The 18,627-nt window shown below is 33.6% G+C and overlaps 1 protein-coding gene across 1 annotated transcript; it reads left to right on the top strand.

Moving 5' to 3' along the window:
• The first annotated feature begins 4,531 nt into the window (after nucleotides 1-4,531).
• LOC117114537 lies at nucleotides 4,532-17,051 on the top strand. Its single transcript, XM_033258214.1, has 4 exons — nucleotides 4,532-4,594; nucleotides 7,042-7,070; nucleotides 16,050-16,298; nucleotides 16,655-17,051. The coding sequence occupies exons 1-4, from the start codon at nucleotides 4,532-4,534 to the stop codon at nucleotides 17,049-17,051; spliced, it is 738 nt and encodes a 245-aa protein (XP_033114105.1).
• The last annotated feature ends 1,576 nt before the right edge of the window (nucleotides 17,052-18,627 follow it).

An 18,627-nucleotide genomic window follows, 5' to 3' on the forward strand; every position in this document is an offset into this window, starting at 1 on the left:
GTGAAACACTGAACGAAGAAGTTAAGCACTTCGAGAAATTATATTCAAATCAAAATATAAACATTGAAAATGTTAAAAAATATTTAGATTTAACTAAACCCAAAAAATTAACAAGTCTTGAAAGCGAGTCATGTGAAGGAGAGCTTAATTTAAACGAATGTGAAATCGCTATATATTCTATGAAGAAAGACAAAGCACCAGGTACCGATAAAATTAAGAAGGTCAAATGGAACGCTCACACAAGATTCTAGTGAAACATTGAACGAAGAAGTTAAACACTTCGAGAAATTATATTCAAATCAAAATATAAAATTTGTAAATATTGAAAAATATTTAGATTTAACTAAATCCAAAAAATTCTTAAAAGGGAGTCATGTGAAGAATATAGAACGCTCACACAAGATTCTAGTGAAACATTGAACGAAGAAGTTAAACACTTCGAGAAATTATATTCAAATCAAAATATAAAATTTGTAAATATTGAAAAATATTTAGATTTAACTAAATCCAAAAAATTCTTGAAAGGGAGTCATGTGAAGGAGAGCTTAATTTAAACGAATGTGAAATCGCTATATATCGTATGAAGAAAGACAAAGCACCAGGTATCGATGGACTTACTGTTGAGTTTTATCAGATATTCTTGCCAAAGATAGGCTCCATAGTTTGTAAAGCCCTTAATATGTCTCTGGAAACTTATCATGCTCTCAACGCAGAGGTGTTATAAACCTAATTCATAAGAAGGGTGACCATGAAAACCATGAAAAGTAACTGGCGACCCATAACCCTACTGAACGTAGACTATAAAATTGCAGCATTTGTAAAGAGATTGCAAAATGTTACAGAAAAAATAATTAGTAATGATCAAAAATGATATATAAAAAGTCGTTTTGGTGGCGAGAATATTAGACTTATTGAAGATCCAATTGAGTATATGGGTGCAAATAAGATGATAGGAACATTGTTAAGCCTTGATTTTAGAAAAGCATTCGATACCGTGAATAGGATTTTTTTTAATCGAAACGCTACACTTGTTTAACTTTGGCCCTTCTTTTATTAACTGGGTTAAAGTGTTATACAATGATACAGAATGTATTATTACAAAAATGGTTGGCTCTCAAAGAGTTTCAAAATGCACATAGGTATCCGACAAGGGTGTCCTGTCTTCTCTGTTATTCATAATGGTTGCCGAAGTCATGGCTAATTAAATAAAAAAAATGACAAATCTATTAATGGTATTATGTTACCAAATACAGAAGAAAACAATACCATAGAATTAAAGATTGCACAGTTGGCCGACGATACCGTTTTGTTTGTAAAAGATGAAAATAGCATTAAGAAGTGTATTAATACGATTGAAGAATTTGGAATGGTCTCTGGGCTGATTTTGAACAGAGAAAAGACAAACGCAATGTTGTTAGTAAAACTATTGAATTGATATTGGCTACACCAGTAGTAGTAAGTATTGTATAATAAAAAAAAAATCGTGAGGAAACAATTCCACACTGTTGCCTCAAAACACAATATAAATACAATATATATTTTATTTTTATTTATTTTATTCAATTCCCGGTTAGATCTATTAATACAACAAAACCACTACAATGAGAATACGATACTTGGCGGGTATATAAAACATTTAGAAACAAATACAATAAAATATATTGATATCGTCATATACCTTACACTAGCCACCACTCTTTCCTCCCAACCCCAAAATATCGTCGGGGAGAAAAATTTTATATAGGCTTATACAGTATTAGAAATATAAAATAAATTTAAAAAACCCCTCTAACTGTCACATCTTTCGGACCATTTTTGGGTGAATTTGAGCGAATTTGCCCTCTTTGCAGGCCACACCATCCCTCCTTCAATTTAAATGCAATGTAAATTAATACCTTTAATATTCAAATAACAACAATAATAATAACAACAATAACAATAATAATAATAATAATAATAATAATAATAATAATAATAATAATAATAATAATAATAATAATAATAGTAATAATAATTAAACGCATTGATTAGCACAGCAAAGGTAACATAGGACAACATTTAAAAGATCATGATATTAGTGCTACTGAAACTGTTAATTATTTCAAGGTTTTATCTAAGTGCAAATCCAAGTTTGATTGCTTAATCGAAGAAATGCTTTGGATCAAACAACTGAAACCTACACTTAACATGCAAACTGATTCAGTCAAAGCCAAACTGTTTATCTAGTTAATCTGCTAAGAAGGGCTAATTATTGCTTAGCTCCACTATGCCTCCACACAGTAGGCCCTATTGATATGTAAATTAATTACTTACTTCCTGTCACTGCTTGGTATTTTTGTTTTTAGTTTTTTTTTTTTTTTTCAATTTACTTGATCTTGAGAATGGTTCCACGATGGACCCGAAACGTCGATCTTTCTTGTCAATAAATTTTGTTTTGAAATTACATAGTAAGCGTCTCTTAATTCGTAATTTAAAACATGACAAAAAACTACACCTGTTCAGAAGGCTCGAGCGCTGCAGTCAGAAACTTTTTAGTTGTGAATCATTTATTGAGTTTCTACAACTTTGCCAAAATACTGACGTTACCCCAACATTTGCTAGAGCAGATCACAGCAAAACTAAAAGATGGAGAACATCTACCAAGAGGTTTCAGAGAAATATTGTTGAAGAAGAACTTAAACAGAAATGTAAGCAGATTAAAGATCTTAGGAAGGAAATCAACAGACTGTATCAGGATGTTAAAAACCAATGCTCTTCTTTTCGTTACATTTGCATCCTTAGATTGATGATAGAATTACGACTAAAACAAATGGAAGGCGAGATGCGTGGTCACTCAAGGAAGATAGCTCGTTTATTATATAAAGAACGAGACATAGATGAGCATATTATCAATCTATCATCATATCAGCTCTCTTTTTTCCAGAAATTGGTTCTCAGTCGTGGATTACAGTTTTCACTGCCTCATCGTGCGTCTTGCAGGGACATTCAAGCCAATTTTGGAAAGGCTTATTGGAGAATTGAGCCCAAGCTAGTAAATGATGAATTGAAAGCTCTTACAGCAGCAACACTGAAGTCCATCGCTTTAAATTACATCGAACGTAAGGACCCATCTCCGCCAAGATCGTTAAGACGTGCATTAGGACAATTAAAGAAAAGAGATGACATCATTATTACCAAACCAGACAAAGGTTCAGGGGTAGTTATTATGGATAAACTTCAATACGATAAACTTCTTTGTGAAGCGTCGATCAACAACACCTCTAAGTTTATACCTGTTAGTAACACATAACCTAAAACACGAGGTAGGCCAATCAAACACCCATTACTAGTGAAAGAGAAACAATTATCTCGCACTGTTCATGATATTCTCCCTAAAGAAGTAGCCACCACACTCACTCAGCAAGGTTCTAGACCTTCTCATCTTTATGGTCTACCCAAGACCCACAAGGAAACATTATCTATGAGGCAAAAACTATCAGCTACTGAATCGTACAACTTTAAACTAGCTCAATGGTTAGATGAGAAACGAAAACCATTAGCAAGCAATGACTTCACAATTCCAGACATTCGATTTTGCTAAAGAAATACGGTCAACTACTATTGGTACCAATGACCTGCTAGTTTCTTATGACGTCGTCTCATTATTTACTAATGTTCCACTTAATGAGACCATTCAAATTCTTGCCGACAAAGCCTTTGAACATGATTGGTTTAACGTCCAGTTTGGTCTATCAATTGACAGACAAGGTCTTGTCGATCGATCTACTCACGGTTGCCACAAAAAACCAACTTTTTCAATACGATGGTGATCCATATGAGCAAGTTGAAGGTGTAGCCATGGGTTGTCCACTTGGACCACTAATGGCCAACATGTTTATGAGCAACCTCGAAGACACCCTACAATCAGCTGATAAAATGCCAACAGTTTACCGACGATATGTTGATGATACGATTGTGTTCATGCCTGACGAGGATTCTGCACACCAGTTTCTCAACACCTTAAATAACTCTCACTGTGCTATTGACTTTACCATGGAAATTGCCCATAATAATTCTATAAACTTTTTAGAAATGGCTGTTTCTAAAACAGCTACTTCATCATTGGAAACTAAAGTGTACAAGAAATCTACTAACAAAGGTCTTCTTTTACATTATGATAGTCATTTAGACAATAAATACAAAAGAAATCTTGTACACACTATGCTTAATAGAGCTTACAAATTATCATCAACCAATGAATTATTTCTTGAAAAAGTTAATGATATTGCAACTATGTTTGATAGATTAAATTACCCAGCGGAATTAATCAGTAGTATCATTAATGATTTTAAACAATCTATTGTTAATACATCTAACAATAATATTATTACTACTACTCAACAACTTAAACAGCTTAGCTGCAAGATTAATAATGAAATTATGCCCGTATTCACTAGTAGGAAGATAGGTGAAATCTTGAAATCGAAAGAAAGTAAACCTAAGATTGTTCATGAATAATGCGTTGTTTATCAATTTCAATGTGGCTTGTGCGATGCAAGCTATGTCGGCTACACTTGTCGACACCCTTATCAACGCATTGATGAGCACAGTAAAGGTAACATAGGACAACATTTAAAAGATCATGATATTAGTGCTACTGAAACTCTTAATTATTTCAAGGTTTTATCTAAGTGCAAATCCAAGTTTGATTGCTTAATCAAAGAAATGCTTTGGATGAAACCCACACTTAACAAACAAACTGATTCAGTCAAAGCCAAACTGGTTGTCTAGTTAATCTGTTAAGAAGGGCTTATTATTGCTTAGCTCCACTAATGGCTCCACACAGTAGGCCTTATTGATATGTAAATTAATTACATACTTCCTGTCACTGCTTGGTATTTTTGTATTTAGTTTTTTTCAATTTACTTGATCTTGAGAATGGTTCTATGATGGACCCGAAACGTCGATCAATAATTTACTGTATTCAAATCGGAAGGAAGCTTATTTAAATAAATACGGATGCGAGTTGGTATTGTGAAATATGTCGGTAGTATTCGCTTTTCCTCCTTCCTACCATTCATACAAACACAAGCATTCAACTGAGAATGCATCAATTTATGTAGGCCTATCTTAATTTACAGATAGTAAAAAGAGATAAAATTCTGTCTGGGCCTATATTATGTGCCACTGTCAAAACGGTGATTCCAAATATGTACATCAAGTACTAAAACTAATTTTCTGCTACCCAAGACATCAACGACAAACTTCAACATATTAAATACAATTTTGGATTGTATATTTAAAACACGATTCAAGACTTTCACTAAATGAGCAAAACAAATGTTTTTATTACTTTCTGTTGTTGAAAGTTTTGGTGGATTGCTTTTTTGTGATGATGATTATTATACTGTAATGTTAAATAATAATAATAAATAATAATAATAATAATAATAATAATAATAATAATATTAATAAATAATAATTAATCATAATTGTAATAATCATAATAACAATAATAATATTATTTTATTATTATTATTAGTATTAGTATTATTAGTATTATTTGCGTCGGCAAAATCTGGTTTTGAGTATTTTTTTGAAAATGAAATAGGCCTAAAAGAAATCAAAAAGAAAGAAATTTCTTCGACTATAGTGATTGTGTTATTTGAAATTTTATTAATTGTCAATGCACTTGATCGGATCGGCAAGGCAGTCTTTGTTGCAGCTTTAAAGCTTTGAAGTTTTTAAATAGGAATACAAAATCATAAGTAGGCCTAATTGTTGTTGGTTTTTATTAGATATTGATCAGATAGCAATTGGCTATTTTAAAAAAATAAATATAAAAATCATACGACGCTGTCTGAGTTTCCAAAACATCAACAATTATAAGGACCGATCACAATAGTAAAATTATGGGTGACAGTAATATTGGTCGATAAATTTGAGAAATTATTATATTACTATAATGATAATAATAACAGTAATAATAAAACAAAAGCCCCTATAATGAATGATGTTAATTTAAAAAAAACCAAAAAACAGTAAAATTCACCCCTCACATATTTTTATTTAATAATAATAAATTTATTTATTTAAAATCAACCGATAATTAATTACTGTTGTTTGTTTCTATAAGCGAGAATGGTTTTATTTATTTTTATTAAATTTATATGTTGTTGCATCGAGAAAACAAATAAATAATGACAACAAAAAATTGATTATTACACAACACATTGAGAGGATATTGGAAATAAGATCAACATGCAGATTCACTTAACATTGTAATATAACCCAGACTTCAGTAGTATGTAAATGTGTGGAATACACCCTGTACAATAAAATAATCAACTAAAGAATAGAATTAACATACAGTACCAATTTTAAAATGCCCTTATAATTTTACAGGCCTACTTTTATATTTTTTTATCAATGGTACGAAAAGCTGTTTAGATGTCTCAAAAGAATGTTACTTTTTTTTCAACAAAACAGACCAAGTTGCTTCACCCTCGTTTAATTAATAAGTAAAATAAATAATTGTCCAAAAAAAAATGAAAATAAATAGTCATGACAACGGTCGTACATGCTACTCACCTAAAACCAAAAAAGGAAGCTGTATGTTAACATATTATACTACACGCAAATTTAAGGTAAACCAATGAATAGCTTTACAAAACATGTAGGCGAACTAACAGTTAAGCGCAGCTAGAGACAAGGTCTCCCATTAACCCAAACCTTCGAAACTCTCCACCAACGAACTGACAGTAAATGTCATTACAGTTTCATCTTATACTGCTTATGCGGACGTAATATTAGGTAATACTATTCTCAAATCCAAACGACAATCATACCAATGCCCCTTGGATACGGTGATTATCACATCAACAGATAAAACTAAGCGTCTATAAAACATCTGATAAAATATCGAATAAAATAATAGTAATCTGTAGTTATATTGAATACCGTATATTATGTTAGTAAAACAGATTTTATGTTTGAATTTGGTAACAAATATTGCGCTTCAATCTCACATTAATTTACACAATCATGTACTTTTGTTTGCAGATTCACATGTGTCCTGTGAAATTGATTTGGTAAGTACTGTATTCTCAAACACTTGTCCTTATTGCCTAATTAATGCTGTTAATTATGGTCATCACATTAGTGATGACCATTAGTCATCACATGGGTGATGGGCTTACTTTTGTTTGCAGATTATTGGTTGCACATGTATAGATAGTTATGGTTGGGCTTACTTTTGTTTTGCAGATTGGTGGTTGCACATGTATATAGTTAGTTTGTCAGTTTCACATGTGTCCTGTGAAATTGATTTGGTAAATACTGTATTTTCAAACACTTATTTGTCCGTATTGCCTAATTAATGCTGTTTATGGTCATCATATTAGTGATGTTTCTAGAAGAGTGTGATTGTGTCCTGTATTGTGTATGAGTATTTGAGGCTAGTTATGGTTGGGCTTATAATTAATTAGGCTGAAGGCCATGCTAGTTTCTTCTGTTTGAGGCTAGGCCTAACGTAATATTTGGAGGTAGGTGTATTACTGAATATCTTACTAATAAATCAACATCTAATAAAATATCTCAGTAATCGATAATTATATTGAATATATATGTTAGTAAAACAGCTTCTATGTGCTAATTTGGTTACAAATGTCGTGGTTCAATCTTATGTTAATTTGTACATATACTTTTGTTTGCAGGTTTTTTGGTGGGTTCAATTCAATTCAATTCAATTCAAAAGACATTTATTTTCGTCCATAAATAAAACAAAAACAATGAAAGGGAGCACAAAGTATAGTACGATGCGAATAATTATATAAGAACAAATTTAAAGATAAAGTAAGGGCCCAGTACAGAATTTTTTTTAATTAAAATTAAAATGTATGGACGAAGGCATATTTCCAAAAAGATTGATACCTTGTGCCGGTATGCCTGAAACAAAGAAAAGATACAGAAAATATTGATTTTGATGAAATTGATGGTGTTGCATGTTTTCGTTTAGATAAATGGAGATAAGGAGCCTACAAGCTATCACATAATTACGATGACCTTCTACACCAACCCAGGGAACAGAGGACACGGAAAATACCTCAAATACCAACAATTGTGGATAAAGCATTTATTTAAAAAAAATTGAAAAGCATATAATTTCTGTGAGGCATGTTCTTCATTTATCCACTTGAAACAGTTTTAAATATTGAGAAAATATTAAAAAGTTAAATATTTTTTCTCTTAATACAGATTTAAATACTGTGAAGGCTATTCTGCCCTGCTCTGAGAAAAGGAATTAAGTAACAAAATCCTAGTTTTGAGTAAATGAGCAAAACGCGTTTGAGTTTTTCCCAAGAAAAGTATAAATGATTTCAATTTTTTCACCTATTTTTTTCTTAGATAAATTATTAAAAAATTTTCCACATACTTTTCATTCATTAATTTTATTATTAAGGGGGCCAAAATGGAGATAATGCCTTTTTTCAGAGTATTTATAACTATGAATGTAGATAAATACTTTTAAAATTGGGCATTATCTGCAAAAGTGTTTATAAACATGCATTAATTATTAATTTATTGAAGTGTATGTATATGAATTTAATCTATAGATTTATAACATATATTTTATAAAAATCTGGCTCTAAAAAATGTGAAAACTAGTATTTAAAAATATCCAAATACTTGAAACCGCAAAATCTTCTATTTAATTTTTAAAAACCGAAGTATAGGTATGAAATCCAAAGGTTAGTGTAAAAATTGAAGGCTAGTATACTCTGACATTATAAAATGATAAATTTTATAATTGTGTAAGTGAGGAAAATGCAGTTAGGGGAGGGGGAAGGAGCCAGTGTTGTCGGGGGAGGGGGGTGAGGTAAGATAGAGTGAAAATATTTTAAACTTATTTTATTTAATGTTCGGTAACTAGAATGTCATATTTTTAAATCTCTTCGTCCTCTTAATCAGTATCATCCACATCATCATCATTATAATCACCATTATCAATTGATAATTAGAATATCATAATAATTCAATCGTTATCGACTGATAATAAAATAGACAAAGCATTATAATTTCAATTTATAACTATGAATGTAGATAAATACTTTTGAAATTGGGCATTATCTGCAAAAGTGTTTATAAACATGCATTAATTATTAATTTATTGAAGTGTATGTATATGAAATTTAATCTATAGATTTATAACATATATTTTATAAAAATTTTGCTCCAGAAAAGGTGAAAACTAGTATTTAAAAATATCCAAATACTTGAAACCGCAAAATCTTCTATTCAATTTTTAAAAACCGAAGTATAGGTATGAAATCCAAAGGTTAGTGTAAAACTTGAAGGCTAGTATACTCTGACATTATAAAATGGTAAATTTAATAATTGTGTAAATGAGGAAAATGCAGTTAGGGGAGGGGGAAGGAGCCGGTGTTGTCGGGGGGAGGGGGGTGAGGTAAGATTGAGTGAAAATATTTTAAACTTATTTTATTTAATGTTCGGTAACTAGAATGTCATATTTTTAAAACTCTTCGTCCTCTTAAACATTATCATCCACATTATCATCATCCAAATCATTATCATTATAATCACCATTATCAATTGATAATTAGAATATCATAATGATTAAATCGTTATCGATTGATAATAAAATAGACAAAGCATTATAATTTCAATTTCAAAGTTTATTGATTATAACTTGTTAATTAACAATAACTTGCAGAAAAATATGTATACAAATGGTGTGCTAATTTTAAATATAAAATTAATAAATTTATATTTATTAAGTTATAATATACATTTAAACTATTATTTTTACAATAATAATGATACAAAGAACATAGGTTATACAAATGAGTACAAACTATTTTCAAAGTTTTATTTACAATGCTCCGACTTTTACATTTAAAAAAAAAATTAGTTATTTACACTTTTTCTTTCAAAATTGCATTACTCAATGTCCCTTACTCAAAGTGGAGCACGATCTCGATGGCGAAAATTGTGTCTGTCCATTTTTGGTTTACCACTTGGTTGCCTTAAAGAGTAATAATAATGATGATAATAACAATAATAATAATAATAATAATAAACACAATACAAAACATACAATGTCGATAAAACAAAAAATAATACAACAGTACTAAATAATAATAATAATAATAATAATAATAATAATAATAATCTAAATTTACTACTTATTAGGTATGAAACATTATAAAATACAATATTGTACTTACTCCTCCAAAAGACTTCTAAAAAGGTATTGTGCTGTAAATTGCATCATTTCGGCAAAAGTATCGCATTATGTCACAGAATTATAAATGAACGCCGTAAAATATATAGCACATAATGCACTTTCTCAGAGTATTCTTTGAAATAAAGTAGTTACTAACTAGGCATTATCTGATAAGGATTCCAATCTAATTAATTAGATACTCGTTATACTAGCATCTGATTGGTTACTTACTATCTGTCTTGCGTGAAGTCAAGCATTCAATGCATGTATGTAAGGCTTCGCGCACATAATGCCTTTTCTCAGAGTATTTATAGTGAAATTTGCAGATGATGCCAATTTTAAAATAAAATTTCATATTTCCAGACATATTTTTGGAAATTAGATAAAATAGGGTGATAGATTAGACATTCAGGAGTCACATAAGCTAAAAATTTCAATTTTGAAAAAAATGTACTTAATGCCTTTTCTCAGAGCAGGGCAGTATTGTGAATAACCTTTTTTTTTACATATTTAAATACTGTGAAACATATAATTTTGTGGTTACAATAAAACAAGATCGACCACTAACATGTCTATTAGTATATATTATTATGTTGTTTTGTAGCATTGTAAACAACATTTTTGAAATCCATTCTTATCAGCCTCCAAATCATACATTTCTACAAACGTTTAATACTGCAACTAAAAATCAGTACACCCTTATGTTACTGAAGTAGGCCTATCTATTAGTATTTACATGAATTGCATACTCGCAGCATTTTACTTTCTATTAGAAACTCCTAGTAATAACGTTATATTTATATACCGCATATTGCACATTGCCCCTATGCACTTTACAAAGAAATAATAATAGGCCATCTGAGAAAATGTATATTTGCCAAAAAAAATTACTAGAATTCATTTCCTGTACAAAAGGCTAACGACAAACGCGTTTCGCTCAATAACTCAAAACTATGATTTTGGAGTTAATGCCTTTTTCCAAATCACGGCAGAGTACTGAAGTATCTATTAGTATTTACATGAATTGCATACTCACAGCATTTTACTTTCTATTAGAAACTGCTAGTAATAACGTTATATTTATATACCGCATATTGCACATTGCCCCTATGCACTTTACAAAGAAATAATAATAGGCCAAATGAGAAAATGCTTATAACAATAAAATAAAATAAAAAAGTAATAATCATAATAACAATAATAACAAAGAGACTAAACTACTCCTTAAACTAATTCAGATATATCCCTGTTGTTATAAAATTAAACAGATAAAGATGTCCGTAGTGCCCTACCTCGTGGATATTGCAGTGCTGAAACGATCGGTCATTAGTCTTCAGATAAGGACATGCACTTTGTTCTGTAGCAGCGCATTGATCAATGTGAAAATAGTCTAGACAGATAAGTTACAGCTGTTCAAACTTACGAAAATGTTATTTTCATATTCAGCAGAATTTGAAATATCGTTAGTAAAGAGGAGTTAGACTTATTACTGCGACGCCATAGCAAAACTCGCCACGCACACGATTGCAATCCAGCAGCAAAATCTGGAAATTCCCAGAAAATCTATATGAGGCTACTGAGCTTGCGCATAGTAGCTGCTACGCTATCGAAATTAGTTTCGCCGTGGCTACAGACACGGTACCGTATCTGAACTTCCGATTGCTAAATATATGATATTGCTAATATATGATATTACGTCATGATTAGCCAATTGAAATGACCCACGCGATTTTGGCTTTTTTTGCAAAGTTGCGATCATGTGAAGCGTGTGGCGCGAACAGTTTATGTCATAAAACTTTAGGCCCATTTCATGTATTTCGATTGGTGCTTATCGCAATGTTTGAGATAACAACTCCTTTCAGTTATTCTTGCGTATTTTATGGTCTACCAATGTTCTACTAAGGCTAGGCCTAGGGCCTAGCCCGAATACCCGCCTAGGGCCTATTATAGGCGTACTACTAGGCTAGGCTTACTGTAGTGCTACTACAAAGTATAGAGTCGTTGCGGCCCTGAGTCGATTCGGCCCCGGGTCGTTTCGGCCCTGAGTTGGTATTTTTGTCATGCATCTCGGCAGCGGTGCATGGAGCGCCGAAGGTGCGGCCGCGCATAGGCGTAGATCCCGGGGGATGGGGAATATCCCCCAATATTTGACAAGGGGATGGTCCATTGTATCATCCTCCCAATATTTTGACTATGTATGGCATAAAATGGAGCTTTACATATTTGAAAGGACTGACACAGAAATTATTATGCGCTTTCAAAGATAAAAATTAGCATAATGTATTAATGTTGATAACAAAGTTATTTTATCTGGTACCAATCTAAGCTCTTCTTTCCTTAGATGTTGGATGTGCTTGCAAAGAGAGCCACATTTCACACTGAATGTTATGTCAATTCCAAGAATGATTAGGCCTATAACAGCAAATTGCATAATTTTATTTTGCAACACCATCAATACACATTGAGGCCCTTCTTTTAGGTTAAAACGATCTATCTTAAATTTGTCTTTCTTGAGTTTGGGACTATTGTGTGTTTAAATAACTTAAAAGAATAAACCTTAAAAAGCCCTAAAAATGCGCGCGAAGCTCGCAAAATATTTTTGTGTTTTTAATTCTAATTTCGTCGGCCCTAAAATGTGCAATTTATAAGGCCGAGGAAATTGGCTTACCGTAACAAGAAATGCGCACAAACAATTTGAGAATTTTAGGCACTTTCAGAGGATGCATATTTGTCAAGGGGTGCTATGCTGGCCTCACGTCGGAGGATGTCCGGGACCGCTATCCACCTAGTTAACCAACAATCAGTCAATGCAACTCAACAGACACAAGTACGGCTTTTTGAGTCCGTTTAATCAACAATGACATAAATGTATGCGTGCGTGCGGTAACTGAAATATATAAATGAAAAACGCATAGCAATAAGCATAGGCTAGCGTAAACGCAGCCACATCCACACAATAACGTGTAGATATTTAACTGTATATCGAACAGCCTGGGGGTCGCCACCCCACATAAATGGCGTAAATCAGTACGATAAATATTAACATAGGGCTCAGTTATAATAATAAAACGTCATAATTAAACGTCTATAACAATATTATGTATAAGCTTAGGGCCTACACAGACAGCTATAAGCCTATGCCCTACTTTGATTCTGTACGGTATGAAATACTGGTAATCGACAATAGTAATATAATGCTAGTAACATCCGATATAAACGTTAAACATAAGTGTGATTTTAGCAAGTTATTATATAGTGTAAATCGTAGAAAGTGTGATTAATTACTCACAAAGACTGTTCTTGTGGCAGGCTACATTATGCATTATACATCTTCGTACTAGCTCTACTAACAACAGTACCAATGTTTTGTCTCGTCTATTTCTAAACTCAGCATCTACATGAACATATTATGCCCAAGACTCATCTGCATACCGCAGACGAACATAAACATAGATAAAGCGTTAGCAACGTAGCCTAGTAACCAATATAGTACTACTATACTGAGATAGGAGACAGCATACCCAGGTAACATGATATGCAGATCTATATGGGTACCATATGTGCAATCCTTGAGGAAACCTCCGGATTCTGCACCCAAGTTCCATGTGGGACCCATATGATTTAGCCCACATAGCCCAGATATAACCCATTTGGGGCCCACATGGAACCCACATTAATTTGTATGTAAGTGGCATATAGGTTTCCCACATGGGACCTATATTTTCTGACCCATATGGGTACCATATGTGCTATCCTTGAGGAAACCTCCGGATTCTGCACCCAATGTCCATGTGGGGCCCATCTGACTTAGCGCATAGCCCAGATATAACCCATTTGGGGCCCATATGGAACCCACATGCATTTTTACATGGGTGGTATATGGGTTTCCCATATGGGACCTATATTTTCCCGATCCATATGGGTAACATATGGGCTATCCTTGAGGAAACCTCCGGATTCTGCACCAAAGATCCATGTGGGGTCCATCTGATTTAGCCCATAGCCCAGATATAACCCATTTGGGACCCATATGGAACCCACATGCATTTTTACACAGGTGGTATATGGGTTTCCCATATGGGACCTATATTCTCCGGACCCATATGGGTAACATATAGGCTATCCTTGAGCATGGGCTATCCTTCTGCACCCAAGCCCCATGTGGGGCCCATGTGGTTTAACCCATAGCCCAGGTATAACCCATTTGGGGCCCATATGGGACCTATATTTCCCAACCCATGGGTATGATATGGACTAGCCCTTAAGGCACCCTCCGGATTGTGCACCCAAGCCCCATGTGGGGCCCATGTGGTTTAACCCATAGCCCAGGTATAACCCATTTGGGGCCCATATGGAACCTATATTTCCCAACCCATGGGTATGATATGGACTAGCCCTTAAGGCACCCTCCGGATTCTGCACCCAAGCCACATGTGGGGCCCATGTGGTTTAACCCATAGCCCAGGTATAACCCATTTGGGGCCCATATGGAACCTATATTTCCCAACCTATTGGTATGATATGGACTAGCCCTCAAGGCACCCTCTGGATTCTGCACCCAAGCCCCATGTGGGGCCCACATCTTTCAGAGAACCCATATGGGGCCAACATGGTACCCTTATGCATTTGTACATGGGTGGCATACAGGATTCGCACATGGTACCCATATGCAATTGCACATGGGTGGTATATGGGGCCCATTATTTGCTGGCCCATATGGATGTAATATGGGTCTGCCCATATGGGGCCCCTCGTATTCTTCACCAAAGCCCCATGTGGGACAAACATGGTACCCATTGCAACTGCACATGGGTGGTATATAGGTGTCCCATATGTGAGGCTCATATGGATGGCATATTGGTTTGCCCATATGGGAGCCTGTATGGTTTAGCTGACATGGCCCAGAGAGAACAAATATTTTCAATTGTACATATAGTACAAAATATTTTCACTGCAATGTTTAAACAAAACGGTTATTTCATTTTAACACTTCAATCATTTTATTTATTTGTAGAGAAAGCAATATTGTCAATTGCAAATACAAATAGTGGTAAATGAAATCAAAATTTCTTATGTCCCTTAATAACTACAGTATACAATTCAATTTCTCCAGCTCCTTGGAAAGTAAGAATATTCCATCATTTTGATCGCATTGGGAATATCACATATTTAACGTTTTTACAGATTATGAATATCCTCAACTTGATAGGGTCCATGCAAGAGTGTATCAATAAGAATCGTCAATAGTTTCACCATGAATCATAGTAACAAAAGTACGAATGCCTTTTTTATCCCTCACAAAGGTTATTAAGAAAATATTCAATCGCCTCCTTTTTTTCACATCTAGTTGCATCCCTGCATTTCAGAATTCTGCAAACTGGCCATGGGGGAAAAAAAGAAGACAGGTCTAAAAATAATAGCATTTAAGGTTGTACTCACTTAGATTTATCAAATAAAAAAAAAGACATGCAACACAAATAAAATTTTGAAAATTAGTGTTTAAAATAATAATAAAATTCTATAAACATGCATGCAAATGCATGTTTATAGAATTTCATTTATTCCCGTTATTGCACCTCTCTTTGCAGATACGAAACTCAATACAGTACAAACAAAGATGTCTGTACAATATTATGAGAGATATTACAATTATTTAATGCTATAAAATGTACAATGTTTAATATTGATATAGTTATACCTATCAACAAATTTTGTTTTTGGCAATTACAGTTTTTTAGCTGTATTCAGTGTTTGGAGCATTCTGTTTTATGTACTACTGTACTTGCATCTTATTGTACATGTGGAATTGTATTTTCTTTTTTAGTTTTAATTCAGACATTGATGTACTTGTACAGTGGGACAAGGATAAGTCAAAAAATGTGGTCTCAGCCAAAGACTTGATTTCGCCGTCAAAACTGAAAAAAGGATCAAAGGTGTCAATGCTATGGGGAAAGGAGAAATGGAACGGCATAATAATAGAAATTGAATCGGAATCCAGTTCATCAGGCTCTGAATCTGACGATATCCCCATTGCAACATACTGTAACACACATGGAGGTAAGTTTCCGCCAAGGTATTTGAAAAGTCTACACAAAAGACAAAGTTTTATTCTTATATTAATTATTTCATCTGTGCAAAAATAAGTGTGTTTCTAGTTCCCTTTTCCGAGCTATAATTAGTACTCTGGTAAAGGTGTATTAATTTTGACTGTTTTTTTATGTATACTAATATACGTAACATTTAACTGTATATTTTTAGTGTATGTAAAGCACATCTAAAGCTCCTGGGTTATGCATTTAATAGATATTGTTACACAAATGTCTGCATTGTAATAGTGTATATCATATTTTATTTTAAATTACAGTTTTATTTGATCTATTACAGGAAGCCGTAACAGTCCAAAAAAAAAAAAAAAAAAAAAAAAACAAGACCTTCAAACGAGCACCGTCCAGCATCCTGTGATAATTTCACTTGTAGAAAAGAGGTTTGGGCAGCATGTCCAACTTGCTTATGCTTCCTCTGTTATGATCATTTTACATTATCAGATAAATGTAATAACCACAATTCCAATTTTTCACAGCTTACTTCCAATACACCAAAATTCCCTACTGCCAATGAAGAAGAAACAGAGGTATTACTGACTACTCCTTCTGATGTATGCTGTGATGAAGTGATGTTCCCAGCACCTTCAAGTCAACCACCTACCCCAGAGGCCAATTTTTCATTTATACCAACTATACCTTTAATTCATGATGTTAATGAAGTAGATGGGGGAAATGATGTCTTTGCTTCTGTCAACTGGGCCTATTCCTCCACTATTTTCTGAGACGGAAGAAGTAACATACCCAGTTCTCTCAACCGCACCCTTAAACGTTGAGCCACGTGAAGCAAATGAACCTCCTTCCATAGCCGCAACAATGCCGGAAGCATGTGAGAATCGTAATGAAGATAGACTGGCTGCTGATTATGTAGTTGATGGAGAGCCTAGGCAGTTTTCCCCAAAGAAGATTACAGAAATTAAAAGTAGAAATGCTTTGGTCAAGAAAAAAAAGGAATCTGGTGGAAGCATATACCACAGAAAAAACAAACAAACTGATTCCTGCAAAAAGAGATGCAATGGAAAACAGTAAGTGCACTTACTGTGAATTTAAAGAGCTTGACTGTAAGAAATTAACAGAAGCAGAACGTTTCCAAATAAGAAGAGCATTCTATGATATGGGGAACTTACAGAAACAGAGAGAATGGCTAACCCGGCATGTGATTTGTGTACATCCTGAATCTAAAAATAATCGCAGATGCAGTTACTTCTTGCCTAATATTGAATCAGGTGAGAAATGGCAAGTGTGCAGATTTATGCTTATTTCTACAATTGGTATATCAGTCCAACAAATTCGTACAGTAATGTCGAAACTTGATGCGGTGTTATTGAATATAAGAAATGGGGTGGGCGTCAGCTAGTTGAGAGTGACAGATTGCTTAGAGAAGAAGTGGTAAAGCATTGAGAAATTTCCTAGAATGGAATCACATTATTGCAGATCAAGTACTAAATGTCAATACTTATCCTCAGATCTCAATTTCAGTATAATGTACAAAATGTACAAGGAGGAACATCCAATGGGAGTATCATATTCATTTTACATGAAGTATTCAAATCACTTAATCTTAAATTCCACCATCCAAAAAAAGACACCTGTGGGTTATGTGAAGTAACATGTTATATTTTCATTGCGGATTTTTTGGGCTCAGTACAGACTCTAAACGTATGCATTTTCTTTTAGTTTTAAGGCGTATGCGGATTTTATAAGTCCGCATTGACGATATAACGTGTTAAGTATTCTTTAACTCTAATGGTGAACAGAAGGCTCGTTTGCAAGAGGAGTTTAACTGCCACATAAACGAAAAAAATGAAGTCCGTAACCTGAAAACACAGGCAAAGGAAAGAGCTTCTAGTGATAAGAAGTATGGTGCCGCTGTGTTTGACCTGCAGCAAGTCATTTATGTTCCTAAATCAGCTCGGTCAGAGCATTTCTATAAACGCCGTCTATCTTGTTACACCTTTACGGTGTATGACTTAGCAACTAAAGATGGAACCTGTTACTTTGCCCATGAAGGGCAAACACGTAGGGGTTCCTGTGAAATTGCATCGTATCTGTACACATACCTTCAAGAAATGGACACTAAAGGTGTCGAAAAAATGGATTTTTTTTCTCAGACGGATGCATTGGCCAGAACAAAAATTCTGTTATCCCAGCGATGATGATGTATTTCATTGAATCCTCAAAATCTATCCAAGAGATTACCCTCAATTTCTTCGAAACTAACCATGGTCAGTCTGAAGGCTGTCTCTTATACACATCTAGATGTGTATAAGAGACAGACGTTTTTACAGATTATGAATATCC

The sequence above is a fragment of the Anneissia japonica genome, unplaced genomic scaffold (assembly GCF_011630105.1).
Source record: "Anneissia japonica isolate Jap-2015-1 unplaced genomic scaffold, ASM1163010v1 scaffold1693_len225059_cov107, whole genome shotgun sequence".
Taxonomy (NCBI): Eukaryota; Metazoa; Echinodermata; class Crinoidea; order Comatulida; family Comatulidae; genus Anneissia; species Anneissia japonica.

Excerpts from the sequence above, each read along its gene's own strand:
- LOC117114537 (XM_033258214.1), top strand. The coding sequence starts at position 4,532 with ATGCAAGCTATGTCGGCTACACTTGTCGACACCCTTATCAACGCATTG. Across the intron at positions 7,071-16,049 it reads TGTCCTGTGAAATTGATTTG|TTTTAATTCAGACATTGATG; the intron begins GTAAGTACTGTA and ends TTTCTTTTTTAG. Across the intron at positions 16,299-16,654 it reads GGAGGTAAGTTTCCGCCAAG|ACCTTCAAACGAGCACCGTC; the intron begins GTATTTGAAAAG and ends AAAAAAAACAAG.